Source organism: Chiloscyllium plagiosum, unplaced genomic scaffold (assembly GCF_037043375.1).
Source record: "Chiloscyllium plagiosum isolate Xiang-an unplaced genomic scaffold, Cpla_swu_hap1 HiC_scaffold_17, whole genome shotgun sequence".
NCBI lineage: Eukaryota > Metazoa > Chordata > Chondrichthyes > Orectolobiformes > Hemiscylliidae > Chiloscyllium > Chiloscyllium plagiosum.
Genome location: NW_028270155.1, coordinates 61,820,732 through 61,838,266, shown reverse-complemented (window position 1 = coordinate 61,838,266; position 17,535 = coordinate 61,820,732). Strand labels below are relative to the sequence as shown.

The 17,535-nt window shown below is 46.9% G+C and overlaps 1 protein-coding gene across 1 annotated transcript in view; it reads left to right on the top strand.

Moving 5' to 3' along the window:
• Positions 1–357: 357 nt before the first annotated feature.
• The window catches only part of LOC122558519 (uncharacterized), a 141,488-nt gene continuing 124,310 nt past the window's right edge, over positions 358–17,535 (top strand). The window contains exons 1-3 of the mRNA XM_087996007.1: positions 358–442; positions 4,108–4,557; positions 5,545–5,689. Coding sequence (XP_087852133.1) covers positions 358–442; positions 4,108–4,557; positions 5,545–5,689 — 680 coding nt within the window. The remainder of the gene's footprint in view (positions 443–4,107; positions 4,558–5,544; positions 5,690–17,535) is intronic.

Here is a 17,535-nt window from a genome sequence, read left to right as displayed (position 1 = left end):
TGGTCTCTGATCTCCTCAGACCATGAACTAACAAGGACAGATGAGCTGCCCTCAGCCTCTATCAGTCCCTGTTTCACTTGGTCACTCACAGCTGAGTCCCAGCAGCCTGACAACTCCATCTGAGGTTTTCTCTCCAACAAAATCTCAATAATTTCCCCCAAAATTCACCGATCACGGTGATTTCAAATGGGAGCTACATCCTGTCAATTGGTGTCACTGGGTGTTGGGACAATGACAGGTCATCATTTAACTCCATGTAATTTTGCATGTTTTGGATGTAACCATCATTTGTGTGATCCTCACCCTGTGCTCTCATATTCACAATGTTGATTTTCCAGAGGAGGAACCCAGTGGAAGATGCCTCTCAAAACCAGCTCCTTTCACAGACTGATCAACTGTCAATGCCTTCTGTTATGTTTCTTCAGCTTTCACATTGGGAAAGGTAATTCATTTCTCAGCACTTCCTTTGTTTCACTTCTTTTAAATTCCCCAGTTTATTTTCAATGCTGTATGAGGCTGGTGATCCAATGCGATGGATTGTGCATGTACCTCAGTGTGAACATTGGTCAGAGCTTTACTGTACAAACACAGTTAATAGAAGGTAAAGTAATAAATTAAGACAATTGCAGTGATAAAGGAATTAGCTGAATGTGGCAGTACGTAATGGTAATGACAAAGACGGGCAATCAACCTTTCACCTCTAACATCAGATTGTTATACCTGAGACCTTTCAGAGAGTAACACGGTTGACAAAAAGGAAAAACATGGATCTAAAATGGATGCAGGGGCCACCTGCCCAAAGGTTGGCAAGATTCATGAGACCCATTCGTATGAAACAATCTATCTACGGTGAAATTACCATTTTATTTGAAGAAATGTAATGAGCAACCATTCAGAGATTTTTACTCCCCATTTAGTACAGTTGTGAGTGTTGCTTTAATATTTTGGCAGATGCAAGAGTTATCAATCAATCAGACTGGTTGAAACAAACAAAGGATCGCGACTCTGGAATACACACTGAACTGTATTTCAACAGCTGCTTTTCAGCATCAGGACTGAGAGAATGAAAAGTGAATGTGTGTAGCAAGAGCTGGAATTCTCTCTCCCCCTTTCTGTTTCTAACATTATCTCAGAAACAGCACCCAGTGAAAAAGTAAATTCGAGAAACAACTGTTCACCAAGAATTCAAAGATCTACAGATTCTGTTACTGTTGAGGATAAAAGTCACTAAACTCTGATTTCAGGTTAAGAGTTAACATCACAAGGAGTCTAAAGGCTCCTCAACTGCATGAACATTATTCCTGTCTGTTTTGAACTTTCTACCTCTGTGTATGTGTGTGTTAATTTTAATGATTGGTTCGAGAATTAAGTGAGTCATAAAAGTCCTCTTTTCATTCAAGAAAATCTTGATAATGGACTCCTTCATTTTGTAGTGATTGTTAATTTTGTTTTGATTGAAAGACCATGACTGTTTGCTGAACAAAATAGATAAATGTTTTGGCAGCTGAGTAATAGGAGTGAAAAAACAGGGAGTTGATTCCCTTCACACACCTGGTTATAACAACTTCAAAAGCTGAATAAAAAATTGGAAAAATACATTTATCCTCCTGAATCCTGAAACTTCCTCCAGTCAAAGTCCAATAAGCTCTCCAGCAGCGAAGTCATTCAGTTTGGTGAAAGGCCTCCTCAGTGAGTAGGATGTGACATGAGATTCTGTTCCTGAGCTTCTTCCTTGCTGACAGGCTCAGGCTGAGGAAGGGAACAGACACGTCAGGAGGAGGGAATATTGTGAACTCTCTGAACATGCGATCCCCTTTCAGTGCAAAATCTCAGGCAAGCTCATTTCATCAAAGTTACAGATTAAACTCACAGTGTCACTTTGCTGTTCGGTAATATCTATTGCCTTTACATTTCCTGATGCTTTTCCAAGGTTCTGTTTTGGAAGAGCTATAACTTCCTCCATCTCAGTGTTGGCAAGATCAAAGCCTTTGACTGTGGCTTCATTTTATCACACAACTTGATAAGTTGGTGGAGGATTGAGGAAACAGGTCAAACAGTTATATATTTTCATGCGTATACAAGGACAGCGAGTCAGATCATGAAATGTAAAATCATCTCTCCTGGGTTACAGCCAACTCCCAGCTTTATACAACATATTACAACATTATTTATGACACAGACACTGTATGTTCTTCACCCAAGGATGGATGAATGTTGCTGATAATATGGCTCCTGTGTTTCAAGCTGCCTGTGTACATCCGTGATTCCTGTTTGCTTGGGATGATTAAAATTTAATCCCTAACTAACTGAAATTTATTCAACCCCTTCACCTGATCACACACATTTATTAACCTGCTCCTCAATTCACCCTGTCTCCATGACAACAGGAGGGAAAAGAAATTGTTCCCCAACTCAGTGTCCCATTTACCTCTGATTTGAGGTTCTGAACCCACATCCTCCCTATCACAAAGACTCCCTGTGTACACATCTGGAATGTCCTCATTTCTGCTCTGACCTCATATCATTTGTAGCTGATCCTCGTTCTCATCTCTTTGACAGCTCCATCCTCCTGAATCTCCTCGTCTGCCTCCCCCCTGAGACCTTGTGTTAAGCTGCGTTCACCCTGTTGATGTCTGTTTGAATTTTATATGTCTGGAGGAGACCCCTGTTATGATCGCAGCTGATGTTATTCCTGGATAAGTCAGATCTCAAACTCAAATCCAGCTTGATAGATCACATCACATGAAGGGGATCGAATTGGCTGAAGATTGGCATCTGTAATGGTGGGCACACCTGGAGGAGGCCAAGATGGATCATCCACTTGGCAGTTCTGGCTGAAGGTTGCTGTGAATGCTTCAGACGTATGTTTTGAGCTGATGTGCTGGCCTCTTCCATCATTGAGGTTGGGGAGGTTTGTGGAGGCTCCTCTTCCTCCAGTGAGTTAATGGTCCACCATTATTCATGACTGGGTGTGGCTGGACTGCAGAGCTCCGATCAGTTCCATTGGCTGTGGGATTGCTCGGCTCTGTCTATCAGTTGCTGCTTATGTTGTTTGGTATGTAAGTAGTCCTGTATTGTAGCTTCACCAGGTTGACACCTCACCTTCAAGTATGCCTGGTGCTGCTCTTGGCATGACCTCCTGCACTCTCCATTGAACCCAGGTTGATCCCCTGGCTTGATGGTACTGGTTGAGTGGGGGATATGCCGGGCCGTCACTTTGCGGATTGTGCTGCAGTGCAATTCTGCTGCTCTTGATGACCCTCAGTGCCTCAAGGATGCTCAGTCTTGAGTTGCTAGATCGGTTCGAACTCTGTCCCAATTAGCACAGTGATAGTGCCACACACACACGGGAGGTAATTCTCAATGTGAAGGCGGGACTTTGTCTCCACAGGGACTGTGTACTGCTCACTCTTCGTGATACTGTCATGGGCAGATGCATCTGTAGCTCCCAATATTGTGCCCTTGCCCCCCTCAGTGCTTCCTCCAAGTGCTGTTTAACATGGAGCAGTCCCAATTCATCAGCCGATGGGTGGATGGTCCATGGTTATTGGCAGGAGGTTTCTTTGCCCAAGTTTAACCTGATGCCATGAGACATCACTGGGAGTTCATAACATTTTAGCCTTTTTATCTGCTCCCCTTTTCGCTATTTGCTGAGCCCCATTCAAAAGTGGTTTGTTCACTCACAAGCATTGGTTAGATTCAAAACGTGGAGACGTGGATTGGTGGCATCGGTTGTGAGCTTTTGATTATAAACTTCTCTGTAATTAGTTTCAGTGGTCTGGCAAAACATGACTCCATCTTTATATAATCCTGACCAATAAAAATGTTTTAATATTTTAACCTGCGTTTTATGAATACCAATGAGACCTTACAACGGCATCAAAGTTTTGTTTGCGAACCCTCCAGTGAAGGGCCTTGGACCATTTTATTCCTCTAAAGGTGCTATGAAAATAGAAGTTGTTGTTGTTACTGATGATCAATTCCTGATTATGCAATTGGTGTGGAATTTCCCTCAATTTTCCAGCAAAGTCACAGTATTGATTTAATAAGCTTCTGAGAAAATTTCTCAGGTGTTGATTAATGCTTACCTTGTGATTGTATTTGCAGCGATACTTGGTGCTGAGTTTACAGTTTGTGGATACCTGAACAGTCACATTGATAAATCTCATCACTACATTGGCCCAGACCTGTGTTCATTGAAAGTGTCTGTAAAGAAAACAGGCTTAGAAATAGAAGCTCATCTCATTGGGAATGGTTCATCTTCCTGGACACAAGATCCAGCAGCACCTGCACCTGCAGCTTCATCAGAAATCTGCATCACCTGGAAAGGATCCGTTGGCCAACTCTACATAACCCGTGGTGATATTGGAAAGTCGTGTCCAACTGCCATGTCCACTGGAGGGAAATGTTGTCAACATTTCACTCTCACCAATAGCAGTTCACACAAGAGTTCACCGTTGCTGAGAGACATTATTTACATAAATCAGTCAGACTTCAGTCCAGTTCACATGGAAAATGCTTCTTATTTGGAATTTACTGGGTCTGAAGGAGCATGTGGTGAGTAGAATAATAACTGACACATTGTGAATCACAGATATGTGACTCTATGGCTCTATTTATCACAGATAAAGAATAAAATAGAAACATAGGCCCAGGCTTTCTCTGTTTCTCCCACAACCACAGGAGGAGGAAAGTGTGAGTGGGGAGTGTGTGCTGCTCAATGTCTTCAGAGATGTCCCCAGTCAATGGGGAGGGGGAGATGGGAGGCCTGGGCTATATTATGGAGCACCAGATGAACACTAAAAATAAAACTTTTGATTCTATAAATAATGATAATTGTACATCACAACACAATTAATTTCATGGCCTGCTTAATGAAAAGGATCGATGGCTTTAAACCCAGGTTGTGGAATATGCATTTCTTTAAGCTTTAGAGTATATTTCTCACAGGTAAACTACTCCCAGTAATACAGGAATATTAGTTCCTGTCCAGCTAGATTTGGCAATGTCTGTTCTAACCAGATTCAATTGTAATCTGATAAAACTGAAAGGTTTTTGGTGAAGTTTTTAATTAGATGGTTAATAATAATCACAACAGATGTGAAGATTTCAGCAATTTATCAGGACCCACATAAAAAGTTTAATGTTCCCGATGCTCTATCAGGACCACAAGTGATTTACTTTCCCAATCCCAAGCTTCCTTTCTCCTTTCCTTGTATTGTTCCTGTTTCTGATGCAGTACCTTTCACTCGGGAGAAAGATCTGGCTGGACATCATTGAGTTGCCACGTACATGCAGTTTCCCTCTCCCCAGATACTGCAGGCCTGCTGGGTAGTTCCAGCATTTCCTGTCAGTGTTTCACAATTTTTATTGTACTGTTCAGGACAGAGTTCGACACAAAGATGGAGATGTGTGTACAGAAAGCCTTTTTTACATCAAGCTGCAATTTGCAAACATATACATAATATCTCAAAGTTTGAAATATTTTCCTGATATTGAGATGTTGAGTTTCCCTCTTCTTTCTCACTGTCCCTTTCCTATTAGAATCACCATTCGCTGATTTCATAAATCAGAAAAACAAATTGACTGACCTCACAAGGAAAGGACAATTGAAACTAAATGATGCTCGCTATGCAATGTTACTGACCAACAGAATCCTGAGGCAACATGATGGGAACATTTCAGTCGGGTAAGTGCTGACAACTTGAAGTTGAAAAAATGTTTAAAAGGTGATGTGGTGAAGGGGCACATTTTGGACGTATTTTATCCAAGGATTAAACAGATCCACTGCCAGGTTTTTGTTCCTTCCTGCTTCAGTAACATGTCTGCGAGGAGTGTTCGTCTAGTTTTAAGGTTTCTGATAAGTGAATAAAATTTGTTGTGTAAAATGCACTGCTGCTTTTTTCAACTTCAATCTTTTGTCTTACCAGTAAAATTCCTGAAATGCTAAAGTGCATTTTGATGTGTGCTTAGTTCAAACATTTTAATTAAAAATGAGCCTAAACAGTGTATTCTGCCATTTCATACAAACTGACACATTTTGTACTGACTGGATGCTGCCAGACTCTCTGGCCTGTGGTGCTTTTTAGCAGCAGAGGGAGAGGCAGGAAGGGACGCCCACCCCATAGTTAGCATCACACTGAAGCAGTTTGGGAAGGGTGTTCCACAGTCAGCATCGCACTGAAGCAGTCTGGGCCGCTTCTCGGCCTTTTGGCTCGGAATATGTGTAGTCCCTGAGGACCACAGGAAGAGATTCTGCTCGAGTGCTGCAGGTTCGGCGCGGCAGACGTGTACTGGCTGGGGAAATACCACAGGGGTCGTGTTGCGAGTCATCAGAGCTAATGGAGATCATCGCTGGACCGTGATAGGATGTTGGAGGTTTATTTGGTTATGCTGACCTGCTCTTGGTGGATCTTCATGCTGGCTTCGGCCTAACGCCAATTCAGGTACTCGCAGCCCAGGCCAGGGCATTCGCAACACAGTCAGGGTGTCTGTGAAGAAGGTGGAGGAGTGCACACTGGTCGATCGGACGGTGTTTATTAAGGAGATTTTGCTGGAGTGCTGTGGGTTCGATGCAGCGGTCGTGTACTGCCTGCAGGATTTCCCTGGGGCAAGCTATTTTGACGTGACCTTCAGGAGCATGAAGAATTGCGAGCAGCTCCTGAAGGTCTTCAAGGAGAAGGAAGGGGAACCTCTGTTCTCCATCTTGTCGTGGTCCCGTTGTGTGTACTTCCTGCGCAGAGGAGTCGGGTTGTTACAATCCATATGTACAACCCCCACGTCCCAGCAGCAGATGTCCTGACCTTCCTGAGAAAATACGTCCAGGTCGAGGGAGAAAGCACCGATGTGGTCGATCCTTTCGGGATCTGGACCAGCAAGTGGCAGATCAGGGTAACCCTGAGGGTCGATGCCAGTGGGAACATCCTCCACCCACCCACGAGCTTTGCCATCGGAGGAAGCAGAGGTTACCTGACATACGCAGGGCAGCCAAAAGTGTGCCGAACCTGCGGGAGGTCAGGCCACATGGTGGCGGATTGTAAGGTGACCGTCTGCCGAAACTGCAAGCAGGAAGGCCACCCGACCAAGGAATGTAAGGAGGCCAAGAACTGTAATCTGTGCGGAGAGGCGGGCCACATGTACAAGGCCTGCCCAAGACGAGGGGCCGCCACCTACGCACAGATGGCCGGAGGTGGCAACACGAGCCGTGGACCGCCCAAGACCAGCAAGGTACCACAAACCAGCACGGGAACGGTGTCTGGAGGCACCCAGAAGGAAGGGCAGGCTGTAGCGGAGCAGACGGCAGACAGCGGGGAGGTGCAGCAGCCGATCCAAGCTCCTTCAGGACAGACGGAGGAAATGGAAGAGGAGGGAACAAAGGAGGCAGAGGATTGGATTACTGTGAAAAGCAGGAAGAGGAAACCTCGCCAGGCCCCCAAAGCCACCCAGCGAAGGGGGAAGTGACACCTACACGACGAGGATACAGGCAGCTTTTCCGACGGTGAGGACGGGCGCAAGGAGGGTCGTCACCAGAGGAAGAGACAGAGCGCCGCGAGGAAAAAGGAGGGCAGCACCGCCCAAGCAGGAAAAGACCATCCCTCTGAGGGGACGGGTAAAGGCCTCCCCCCACCCGGTGAGAACCATGAGGTACCCACCGGCCCACAGCTCCAGGTAACGTCCTGTGACAGCCCCGCTGTCAGATGGAGAACTGGACGGTGCGGACCCTGGGCCCGACCCGAAGACACCAGAGCGGGGAAATGGCCCCAGCGTGGAGCCGGACAGCTACCTCAGCCCTGGGAGGGTCCAGCAATTTGCCGTCACCACGGGGATGGACACAGCTACCCCAGAGGGGCAAGACCAGCAGCAAATGGACACTGGTAACCTCACAAACTGTTAAAATGGGAATAAAAATTGCCAGCATCAATGTGCGTAGCATCAAATCGGCTACGCGATGTGTTTCTACGATGGTCTTCCTGGCCAACGTTAAAGCCGACGTCCTGTTTCTGCAGGAGTGTGGGATACCGCACCTCAGCAGCTATAGGAGATGGTCGAGCTTGTGGGCCCATGGGCTGTCAGTTTGGTCGGGGGGCAACGATAGCCGCGCCTCCGGCCTGGTTATCCTGTTGCGGGGAGGCAACTTCACCATCTCCGAGGTTAAGGAGATGGTGGCCGGGTGCCTCCTCATCGCTGACGTCATGTACAGGAATGCTCCTCTGAGACTGATTAATGTGTACGCCCCAGTGGGTCAGAGTGAACGGTTGGCCGTCCTGCAGCAGCTTCCACTGTTACTGGCTACGTCCAGGCCGGTCATTCTGGCCGGAGACTTCTACTGGATCATTGATGCAGATGGACGATCCGGCGGGGGGGACAGTAAACTGGACACCACGTCCAGAGCCCTGATGGACACGGTAAAAGATGCCAAGCTGCACGACGTCTTCAGCGCCCCTGCAGATGGAGCGCAGCGTAGATACACCTGGTCACGGGCAGACGGGTCTATCCGCTCAAGGATAGATTACCTGTTTGTGTCTCAAATGCTCTCGGTCAGATCCACTGACGTCAAGCCGGTGTTCTTCTCTGACCACTGCCTCCTGCTGGCCGACTGTCACCTACAGGACGAGCAGCGGGCTGGTAAGGGAACATGGAGGCTGAACACAAAGCTGTTGACCCCGGGAAACATTGAGGAGCTCAAGAGAGACTACGCAGGTTGGAGAACCGTGAAGCCCCTCTTTGAGTCCCCAGCAGACTGGTGGGAAACAGTAAAAGGGAACATCAAGAGGTTCTTCATCCTCAAAGGTGTTCAGGAGGTGAGAGAGAGGCGGGGAAAACTGTCCCAGCTCCAGGAAAGTATGCAGAACCTGCTCCTGCTGCAGACGATGGGGGTGGATGTCACAGAGGACCTCGAGGAGGTGAAGGGCCAGCAAGCCTCGCTCTTTACCTCGAAGTCCTCCAAGATAATCTTCCGGTCCAGGGTCCGCTCGGTGGAGCAGGACGAGACGTGCTCACGTTTCTTCTTCCAGAAGGTGCACAAAGAGAGCTCAGTGCTCAGCAGCCTGAAGGAAGAAGATGGCTCAGTAACGTCATCTCAGCTTGTCATGAGGATTAGTAAATCCTTCTATGCCAGTCTGTATGACGCGAAGTCGACCGACAGCGCGGCCTCCCAGTCGTTCCTGTCCTCTATCACGGAGGTCTTAGACGACAGAACACGGCAGAGGCTGGACCAGCCGTTATCTCTGGACGAGCTGACCAAGGCCCTCGAGTCCTTCGAAAAAAATAAAACTCTCGGAAGCGACGACTTACCGGTCGAGCTCTATTCCGCTCTGTGGGACTTGATTGGCCAGGACCTGCTGGAGGTGTATGTCAGTATGCTTCGGGCAGGTACCATGAGTGAATCCATGAGGAAAGGCATCATCACCCTCATCTACAAGGGGAGAGGGAAGAAATCAGAAATTGGAGACCAATCTCACTGTTGAATGCAGATTACAAAATTTTGTCAAAGGTTATCGCCAACCGGGTCAGGTCTGCTCTGGGGTCGGTGATTCACCCTGACCAAACCTGTGCTGTCCCGGGCAGGAAGATCACTGAGAGTCTAGCACTCCTCAGGGATACAATCGCCTACGTGCAGGACAGAGGGTTGGACACCTGCCTGATCAGCCTGGACCAGGAGAAAGCCTTTGACAGGATATCACACACATATATGAGGGATGTTCTCTCCAAAATGGGCTTTGGGGAGGGAATCTGCAATTGGATCAGACTGCTCTACACCAACATTGTCAGTGCAGTCTCAATCAATGGGTGGGAATCAGATAGCTTCCCAGTCAGATCTGGAGTCAGGCAGGGCTGCCCTCTCTATCCTGCCTTGTTTGTGTGCTGCATAGAGCCATTTGCTGAGTCCATCAGGAAGGATGCGAGCCTGAGAGGGGTGACTATTCCTGGCAGCGGGGGCCTGCAGGTTAAGGCCTCCCTGTACACGGATGACATCGCCGTTTTCTGCTCCACTGTCCTTGTGCAGACTCATGTGCATATGTGGTAAAAACAATGACTGCAGATGCTGGAAACCAGATTCTGGATCAGTGGTGCTGGAAGAGCACAGCAATTCAGGCAGCATCCGAGGACAGGCAAAATCGACGTTTCGGGCAAAAGCCCTTCATCAGGAATAAAGGCAGAGAGCCTGAAGCGTGGAGAGATAAGCTAGAGGAGGGTGGGGGTGGGAGAGAGTGGCATAGAGTACAATAGGTCAGTGGGGAAGGAGATGAAGGTGATAGGTCAGGGAGGAGAGGGTGGAGTGGATAGGTGGAAAAGGAGCTGGGCAGGTCGGACAAGTCCGGACAGGTCAGGGGATCGAGTTTCTGGAGGTTAGAAGCTAGGATGAGGTGGGGGAAGGGGAAATGAGGAAACTGTTAAAATCCACATTGATGCCCTGGGGTTGAAGTGTTCCGAGGCGGAAGATGAGGCGTTCTTCCTCCAGGCGTCTGGTGGTGAGGGAGCGGCGGTGGAGGAGGCCCAGCACCTCCATATCCTCGGCAGAGTGGGAGGGGGAGTTGAAATGTTGAGCTACTGGGCGATGTGGTTGATTGGTGCGGGTGTCTCGGAGATGTTCCCTAAAGCGCTCTGCTAGGAGGCGTCCAGTCTCCCCAATGTAGAGGAGACCGCATCGGGAGCAACGGATACAATAAATGATATTAGTGGATGTGCAGGTAAAACTTTGATGGATGTGGAAAGCTCCTTTGGGGCCTTGGATGGAGGTGAGGGAGGAGGTGTGGGCGCAGGTTTTACAGTTCCTGCGGTGGCAGGGGAAAGTGCCAGGATGGGAGGGTGGGTCGTAGGGGGGCGTGGACCTGACCAGGTAGTCACGGAGGGAACGGTCTTTGCGGAAGGCGGAGAGGGGTGGGGAGGGAAATATATCCCTGGTGGTGGGGTCTGTTTGGAGGTGGATATGTGACCAGTTCGAACAGGCCTCAGGGGCCAAGGTAAACCGAGGCAAGAGCGAGGCCATGCTCTTTGGGAAGCTGGATTCTGGGTTATCCAAGATGGAGGATGGGAAAAATTTCTGGCTGTAAGAGCTGCTCCTTTTTTTTGAGGTATTTAGGTGTTGGAGGTGATTTCCTCGAATTCCAGGAGCAGCAATTACTGTTTTATACGCTGTTGCATAGTTTTGGAACTTTTGAAAAAAAAGTCAAAACAACAGCAGATTAAAAGGGAGAAGAGCAGACAAAGGAAGCACATGGTGAGGACAGTGCAGGAGAGAGAGAGAGAGAGAGAGAGACTGAGAGAGAGAACCTGCACAGTTACTGCCTTTGCTGTTTGAATTCGTGTGTGGCTGGACATCGGAGTGCATCTGGGAAAATTAACAAACAGGGAAATTCACAACTAATCTTGGAGGAACTATTGGGCAAAGTTCACAACACAGAAGCAGATAAGTTAATTGTTGTTTTAAGTCTGTCCAAGAGAAAGGCTGCAGTAGTGAGTATAGTGGATTCAATCTTGATTATATGTTTTTGGAGATAAGTCTCTTGATTAAACTTATTTTTTAAGTCATAGCTATTAATTTAACCTTGCGCAGTGTTTGTAGAGGAATAAGACAGTGTTATTTTCTGGGTCTGTAGATTGTGAAGGAGCCTTTGCAGTGATATGTACTTCTTGTCAGATGTGGGAGTTTAAAGCGAGTTTAAGGGTTACTGTGGATTATATCTGCCATAAAGGCTGTTGGATGCGAATCTTATCAGATTGAGTGGATCGGTTGGAGAGATAGATAGAAGCGATGAGGAATTTGCAACAGCAACACTATGTGATGGATGGCAGTTATAGGAAGGGGGGAAAGTCTCAGATACAGTCACATAGATGGGTTAACTCCAAGAAGGGTGAGAGAGGTCGGCACCTAGGGCAGGAGTCTTTTGTGGATATACCCATTTCAAACAGGTATGCTGTTTTGGAAAATGTAGGGGGTGATGGATTCTCAGGGGAATGTAGCACGAACAGCCAGGTTTCTGGTACTGAGACTGGCTCTAATGCAACGAGGGGTATGTTGGCTTCCAAGAGCTCAATTGTGTTAGGGGATTCTGTAGTCAGATGTAGAGACAGACGTTTCTGTGTCCAGCAGAGAAAAAGCAGAATGGTGTGTTGTTTCCCTGGTGCCAGGATCAAGGATGTCTCAGAGAGAGTGCAGACGGGGGAGAGGGGCCAGCAGGAGGTCATTGTCCACATTGGAATCAATGACATTGGAAGGGAAAAGGTTGAGACTCTGAAGGGAGACTACAGAGAGTTAGTCAGAAATGTAAAAAGGAGGTCCTCAAGGGTAGTAATATCTGGATTACTCCTGGTGCTACGAGCTAGTGAGGGCAGGAATAGGAGGATAGAACAGATGAATGCATGGCTGAGGAGCTGGTGTATGGGAGAAGGATTCACATTTTTGGATCATTGGAATCTCTTTTGGGGGAGAAGTGACCTGTACAAGAAGGACAGATTGCACCTAAATTGGAAGGGGACTAATATACTGACAGGGAAATTTGCTAGAACTGCTTGGGAGGCTTTAAACTAGTAAGGTGGGGGGGTGGGACCCAGGGAGATAGTGAGGAAAGAGATCGATCTGAGACCGGTACAGCTGAGAACAGAAGTGAGTCAAACAGTCAGGGCAGGCAGGGACAAGGTAGGACTAATCAATTAAACTGCATTTATTTCAATGTGAGGTAGGACTAATCAATTAAACTGCATTTATTTAAATGGGAAGGCAGATGAACTCAGGGCATGGTTAGGAACATGGGACTGGGATATCATAGTAATTACGGAAACATGGCTCAGGGATGGGCAGGACTGGCAGCTTAATATTCCAGGATACAAATGCTACAGGAAGGATAGAAAGGGAGGCAAGAGAGGAGGGGGAGTGGTATTTTTGATAAGGGATAGCATTACAGCTGTGCTGAGGGAGGATATTCCTGGAAATACATCCAGGGAAGTTATTTGGGTGGAGCTGAGAAATTAGAAAGTGATGATCACCTTATTGGGATTGTATTATAGACCCCCCAATAGTCAGAGGGAAACTGAGAAATAAACTTGTAAGGAGATCTCAGCTCTCTGTAAGAATAACAGGGTAGTTATGGTCAGGGATTTTAACTTTCCAAACATCGACTGGGACTGCCATAGTGTTAAAGGTTTAGATGGAGAGGAATTTCTTAAGTGTGTACAAGACAATTTTCTGATTCAGTATGTGGATGTACCTACTAGAGAAGGTGCAAAACTTACCTACTCTTGGGAAATAAGGCAGGGCAAGTGACTGAGGTGACAGTGGGGGACCACTTTGGGGCCAGCGACCATAATTCTGTTTGTTTTAAAATAGTGATGGAAAAGGATAGACCAGATCTAAAAGTTGAAGTCCTAAATTGGAGAAAGGCCAATTTTGGCGGTATTAGGCAAAAACTTTCAAAGCTGAGTGGAGGCAGATGTTCGCAGGTAAAGGGACGGCTGGAAAATGGGAAGCCTTCAGAAATGAGATAACAAGAATCCAGAGAAAGTATATTCCTGTTAGGGTGAAAGGGAAGGCTGGTAGGTAGCGGGAATGCTGGATGACGAAAGAAATTGAGGGTTTGGTTAAGAAAAAGAAGGAAGCAAAAGTCAGGTATAGACAGGGTGGATCGAGTGAATCCTTAGAAGAGTATAAAGGAAGTAGGAGTATACTTAAGAGGGAAATCAGGAGGGCAAAACGGGGACATGAGATAGCTTTGGCAAATAGAATTAGGGAGAATCCAAAGGGTTTTTACAAATATATTAAGGACAAAAGGGTAACTAGGGAGAGAATAGGGCTCCTCAAAGATCAGCAAGGCGGCCATTGTGTGGAGCCAGAGAAAATGGGGGAGATATTAAATAATATTTTGCATCAGTATTTACTGTGGAAAAGGATATGGAAGATAAAGACTTTAGGGAAATAGATGGTGACATCTTGCAAAATGTCCAGATTATAGCTGAGGAAGTGCTGGATGTCTTGAATCGGTTAAAACTGGATAAATCCCCAGGACCTGATCAGATGTACCCGAGAACTCTGTGGGAAGCTAGAGAGGTGATTGCTGGGCCTCTTGCTGAGATATTTGTATCATCGATAGTCACAGGTGCCGGAAGACTGGAGGTTGGCAAACGTGGTGCCAGTGTTTAAGAAGTTGTGGTTCTGTTCGCCGAGCTGGGAATTTGTGTTGCAGACGTTTCGTCCCCTGTCTAGGTGACATCCTCAATGCTTGGGAGCCTCCTGTGAAGCGCTTCTGTGATGTTTCCTCCGGCATCTATTGTGGTTTGTACCTGCCGCTTCCGGTGGTCAGTTCCAGCTGTCTGCTGTAGTGGCTGGTATATTGGGTCCAGGTCGATGTGCTTATTGATTGAATCTGTGGATGAGTGCCATGCCTCTAGGAATTCACTGGCTGTTCTCTGTTTGGCTTGTCCTATAATAGTAGTGTTGTCCCAGTTCAACTCATGTTGCTTGTCATCTGAGTGTGTGGCTACTAAGGATAGCTGGTCATGTCGTTTTGTAGCTAGTTGATGTTCATGGATATGGATCGTTAGCTGTCTTCCTGTTTGTCCTATGTAGTGTTTTGTGCAGTCCTTGCATGGGATTTTGTATATTACGTTGGTTTTGCTCATGCTGGGTATCGGGTCCTTTGTCCTGGTGAGTTGTTGTCTGAGAGTGGCTGTTGGTTTGTGTGCTGTTATGAGTCCTAGTGGTCGCAGTAGCCTGGCTGTCAGTTCAGAAATGTTCTTGATGTATGGTAGTGTGGCTAGTCCTTTGGGTTGTGGCATGTCCTCGTTCTGTTGTCTTTCCCTTAGGCATCTGTTGATGAAATTGCGGGGGTACCCGTTTTTGGCGAATACATTGTAGAGGTGTTCCTCTTCCTCTTTTTGCAGTTCTGGTGTACTGCAGTGTGTTGTGGCCCTTTTGAACAGTGTCTTGATGCAACTTCTTTTGTGTGTGTTGGGGTGGTTGCTTTCATAGGACTTGGTCTGTGTGTGTGGCGAATTCTCCGTTCGGTGTTCTCTGTACCATCACGTCTAGGAATGGGAGTTGGTTGTCCTTTTCTTCCTCTCTAGTGAATCGGATTCCTGTGAGTGTGGCGTTGATGATCCGGTGTGTGTTTTCTATTTCTGTGTTGTTAATGATTACAAAGGTATCATCTACATATCTGACCCAGAGTTTGGGTTGAATTTGCGGCAAGACTGTTTGTTCTAACCTTTGCATTACCGCTTTTGCTATGAGTCCAGAGATGGGTGAGCCCATGGGTGTGCCGTTGGTTTGTTCATATATTTGGTTGTTGAATGTGAAGTGTGTTGTGAGGCACAGGTCCAGTAGTTTGAGTATGCCGTCTTTGTTGATAGGTTCCCCGTCTTGTTGTCTGTTCTGTATGTCCAGCAGATTGGCTATTGTTTCTCTGGCTAGGGTTTTGTCGATAGAGGTGAACAGTGCCGTTACATCGAATGAGACCATGGTTTCTTCCTTGTCTATGTGTATATTTCTGATGATATCCAAGAATTCCTGTGTGGATTGTATCAAGTGTCTGGATCCGCTGATCAGGTGTTTCAGTTTTTGCTGTAGTTCTTTAGCCAGTTTGTGTGATGGTGTCCCTGGTAGTGATACTATGGGTTGAGTGGGATGTTTAGTTTGTGCACTTTAGGTTGGCATACAATCTGGGAGTGTTGTTGCTTTCAGGTTTCATTCTCTGTAGGTCAACCCTGGTTACCTGTCCGTTTTTTTGTAGGTTCCTCAGTGTGTTGTTTATCCTATTGGTGATAACAACGAGCACCCGAGCTACAAATCTTCTCCCAAACTTTGAACTGTTTAAGAAGGGCGGTAAAGACAAGCCAGAGAACTATAGACCGGTGAGCCTGACCGTGGTGGCGGGCACGTTGTTGGAGGGAATCCTGAGGGACAGGATGTACATGTATTTGGAAAGGCAAGGACTGATTCGGGATAGTCAACATGGCATTGTGTGTGGGAAATCATGTCTCACAAACTTGATTGAGCTTTTTGAAGAAGTAACAAAGAAGATTGACGAGGGCAGAGCAGTGATCTATATGGACTTCAATAAGGTGCTCGACAAGGTTCCCCATGGGAGACTGATTAGCAAAGTTAGATCTCACGGAATACAGAGAGAACTCACCATTTGGTACAGAGCTGGTTCAAAGGTCGAAGACAGACAGAGGGTGGTGGGGGAGGGTTGTTTTTCAGATTGCAGGCCTGTGGCCAGGGGAGTGCCTCAAGGATCGGTGCTGGGTCCTCTACTTTTTGTCATTTATGTAAATGATTTGGATGCGAGCAGAAGAGGTCCAGTTAGTAAGTTTGCAGATGACACCAAAATTGGAGGTGTAGTGGACAGCGAAGAGGGTTACCTCCGATTACAACAGGATCTGGACCAGATGGGCCAATGGGCTGAGAAGTGACAGATGGAGTTTATTTCAGATAAATGAGAGGTGCTGCATTTTGGGAAAGCAAATCTTAGCAAGACCTATACGCTTAATGGTAAGGTCCTGGGGAGTGTTGCTGAACAAAGAGACCTTGGAGTGCAGGTTCATTGCTCCTTGAAAGTGGAATCGCAGGTAGATAAGATAGTGAAGAAGGTGTTTGGTATGCTTTCCTTTATTGGTCAGAGTATTGAGTACAGGAGTTGGGAGGTCATGTTGCGGCTGTACAGGACATTGGTTAGGCCACTGTTGGAATATTGCATGCAATTCTGGTCTCCTTCCTATCAGAAAGATGTTGTGAAACTTTGAAAGGATTCAGAAAAGATTTACAAGGATGTTGCTTGCCAGTGTTGGAGGATTTGAGCTATAGGGAGAGGCTGAACAGGCTGGGGCTGTTTTCCCTGGAGTGTCGGAGGCTGAGGGGTGACCTTATAGAGGTTTACAAAATTGAGGGGCATGGATAGGATAAATAGACAAAGTCTTTTCCCTGGGATGGGGGAGTCCAGAACTAGAGGGCATAGGTTTAGGGTGAGAGGGGAAAAAGGTATAAAAGAGACCTAAGGGGCAACTTTTTCATGCAGAGGGTGGTACGTGTATGGAATGAGCTGCCAGAGGATGTGGTGGAGGCTGGTACAATTGCAACATTTAAGAGGCATTTGAATGGGTATATGAATAGGAAGGGTTTGGAGGGATATGGGCCGGGTGCTGGCTGGTGGGACTAGATTGGGTTGGGATGTCTGGTCGGAGTGGATGGGTTGGATCGAAGGGACTGTTTCCATGCTGTATATCTCTATCCTGAAGGTACTGGATATTTGATTGGGGGGTGCTGGGGCGTTCGCCAAGTCTTGGGAGCATATCAGCAAAGCGAGGCAGAAACTGGGCAGATGGAAGCTATGGTCGCTCTCCATCGCAGGAAAAAACTTGGTCATTAGGTGTGAGGCACTGTCATTGCTGTTATGCATGGCATAGGTCTGGCCTATTCCCAGAACCTATGCCGCTGCAGTCACCCAGGCCATCTTCCAATTTATATGGAGATCAAAGATGGACCGAGTCCGAAGGGACTTGCTGTATAAAGATCTGGGCAACGGGGAAAAAAATACACCCAAT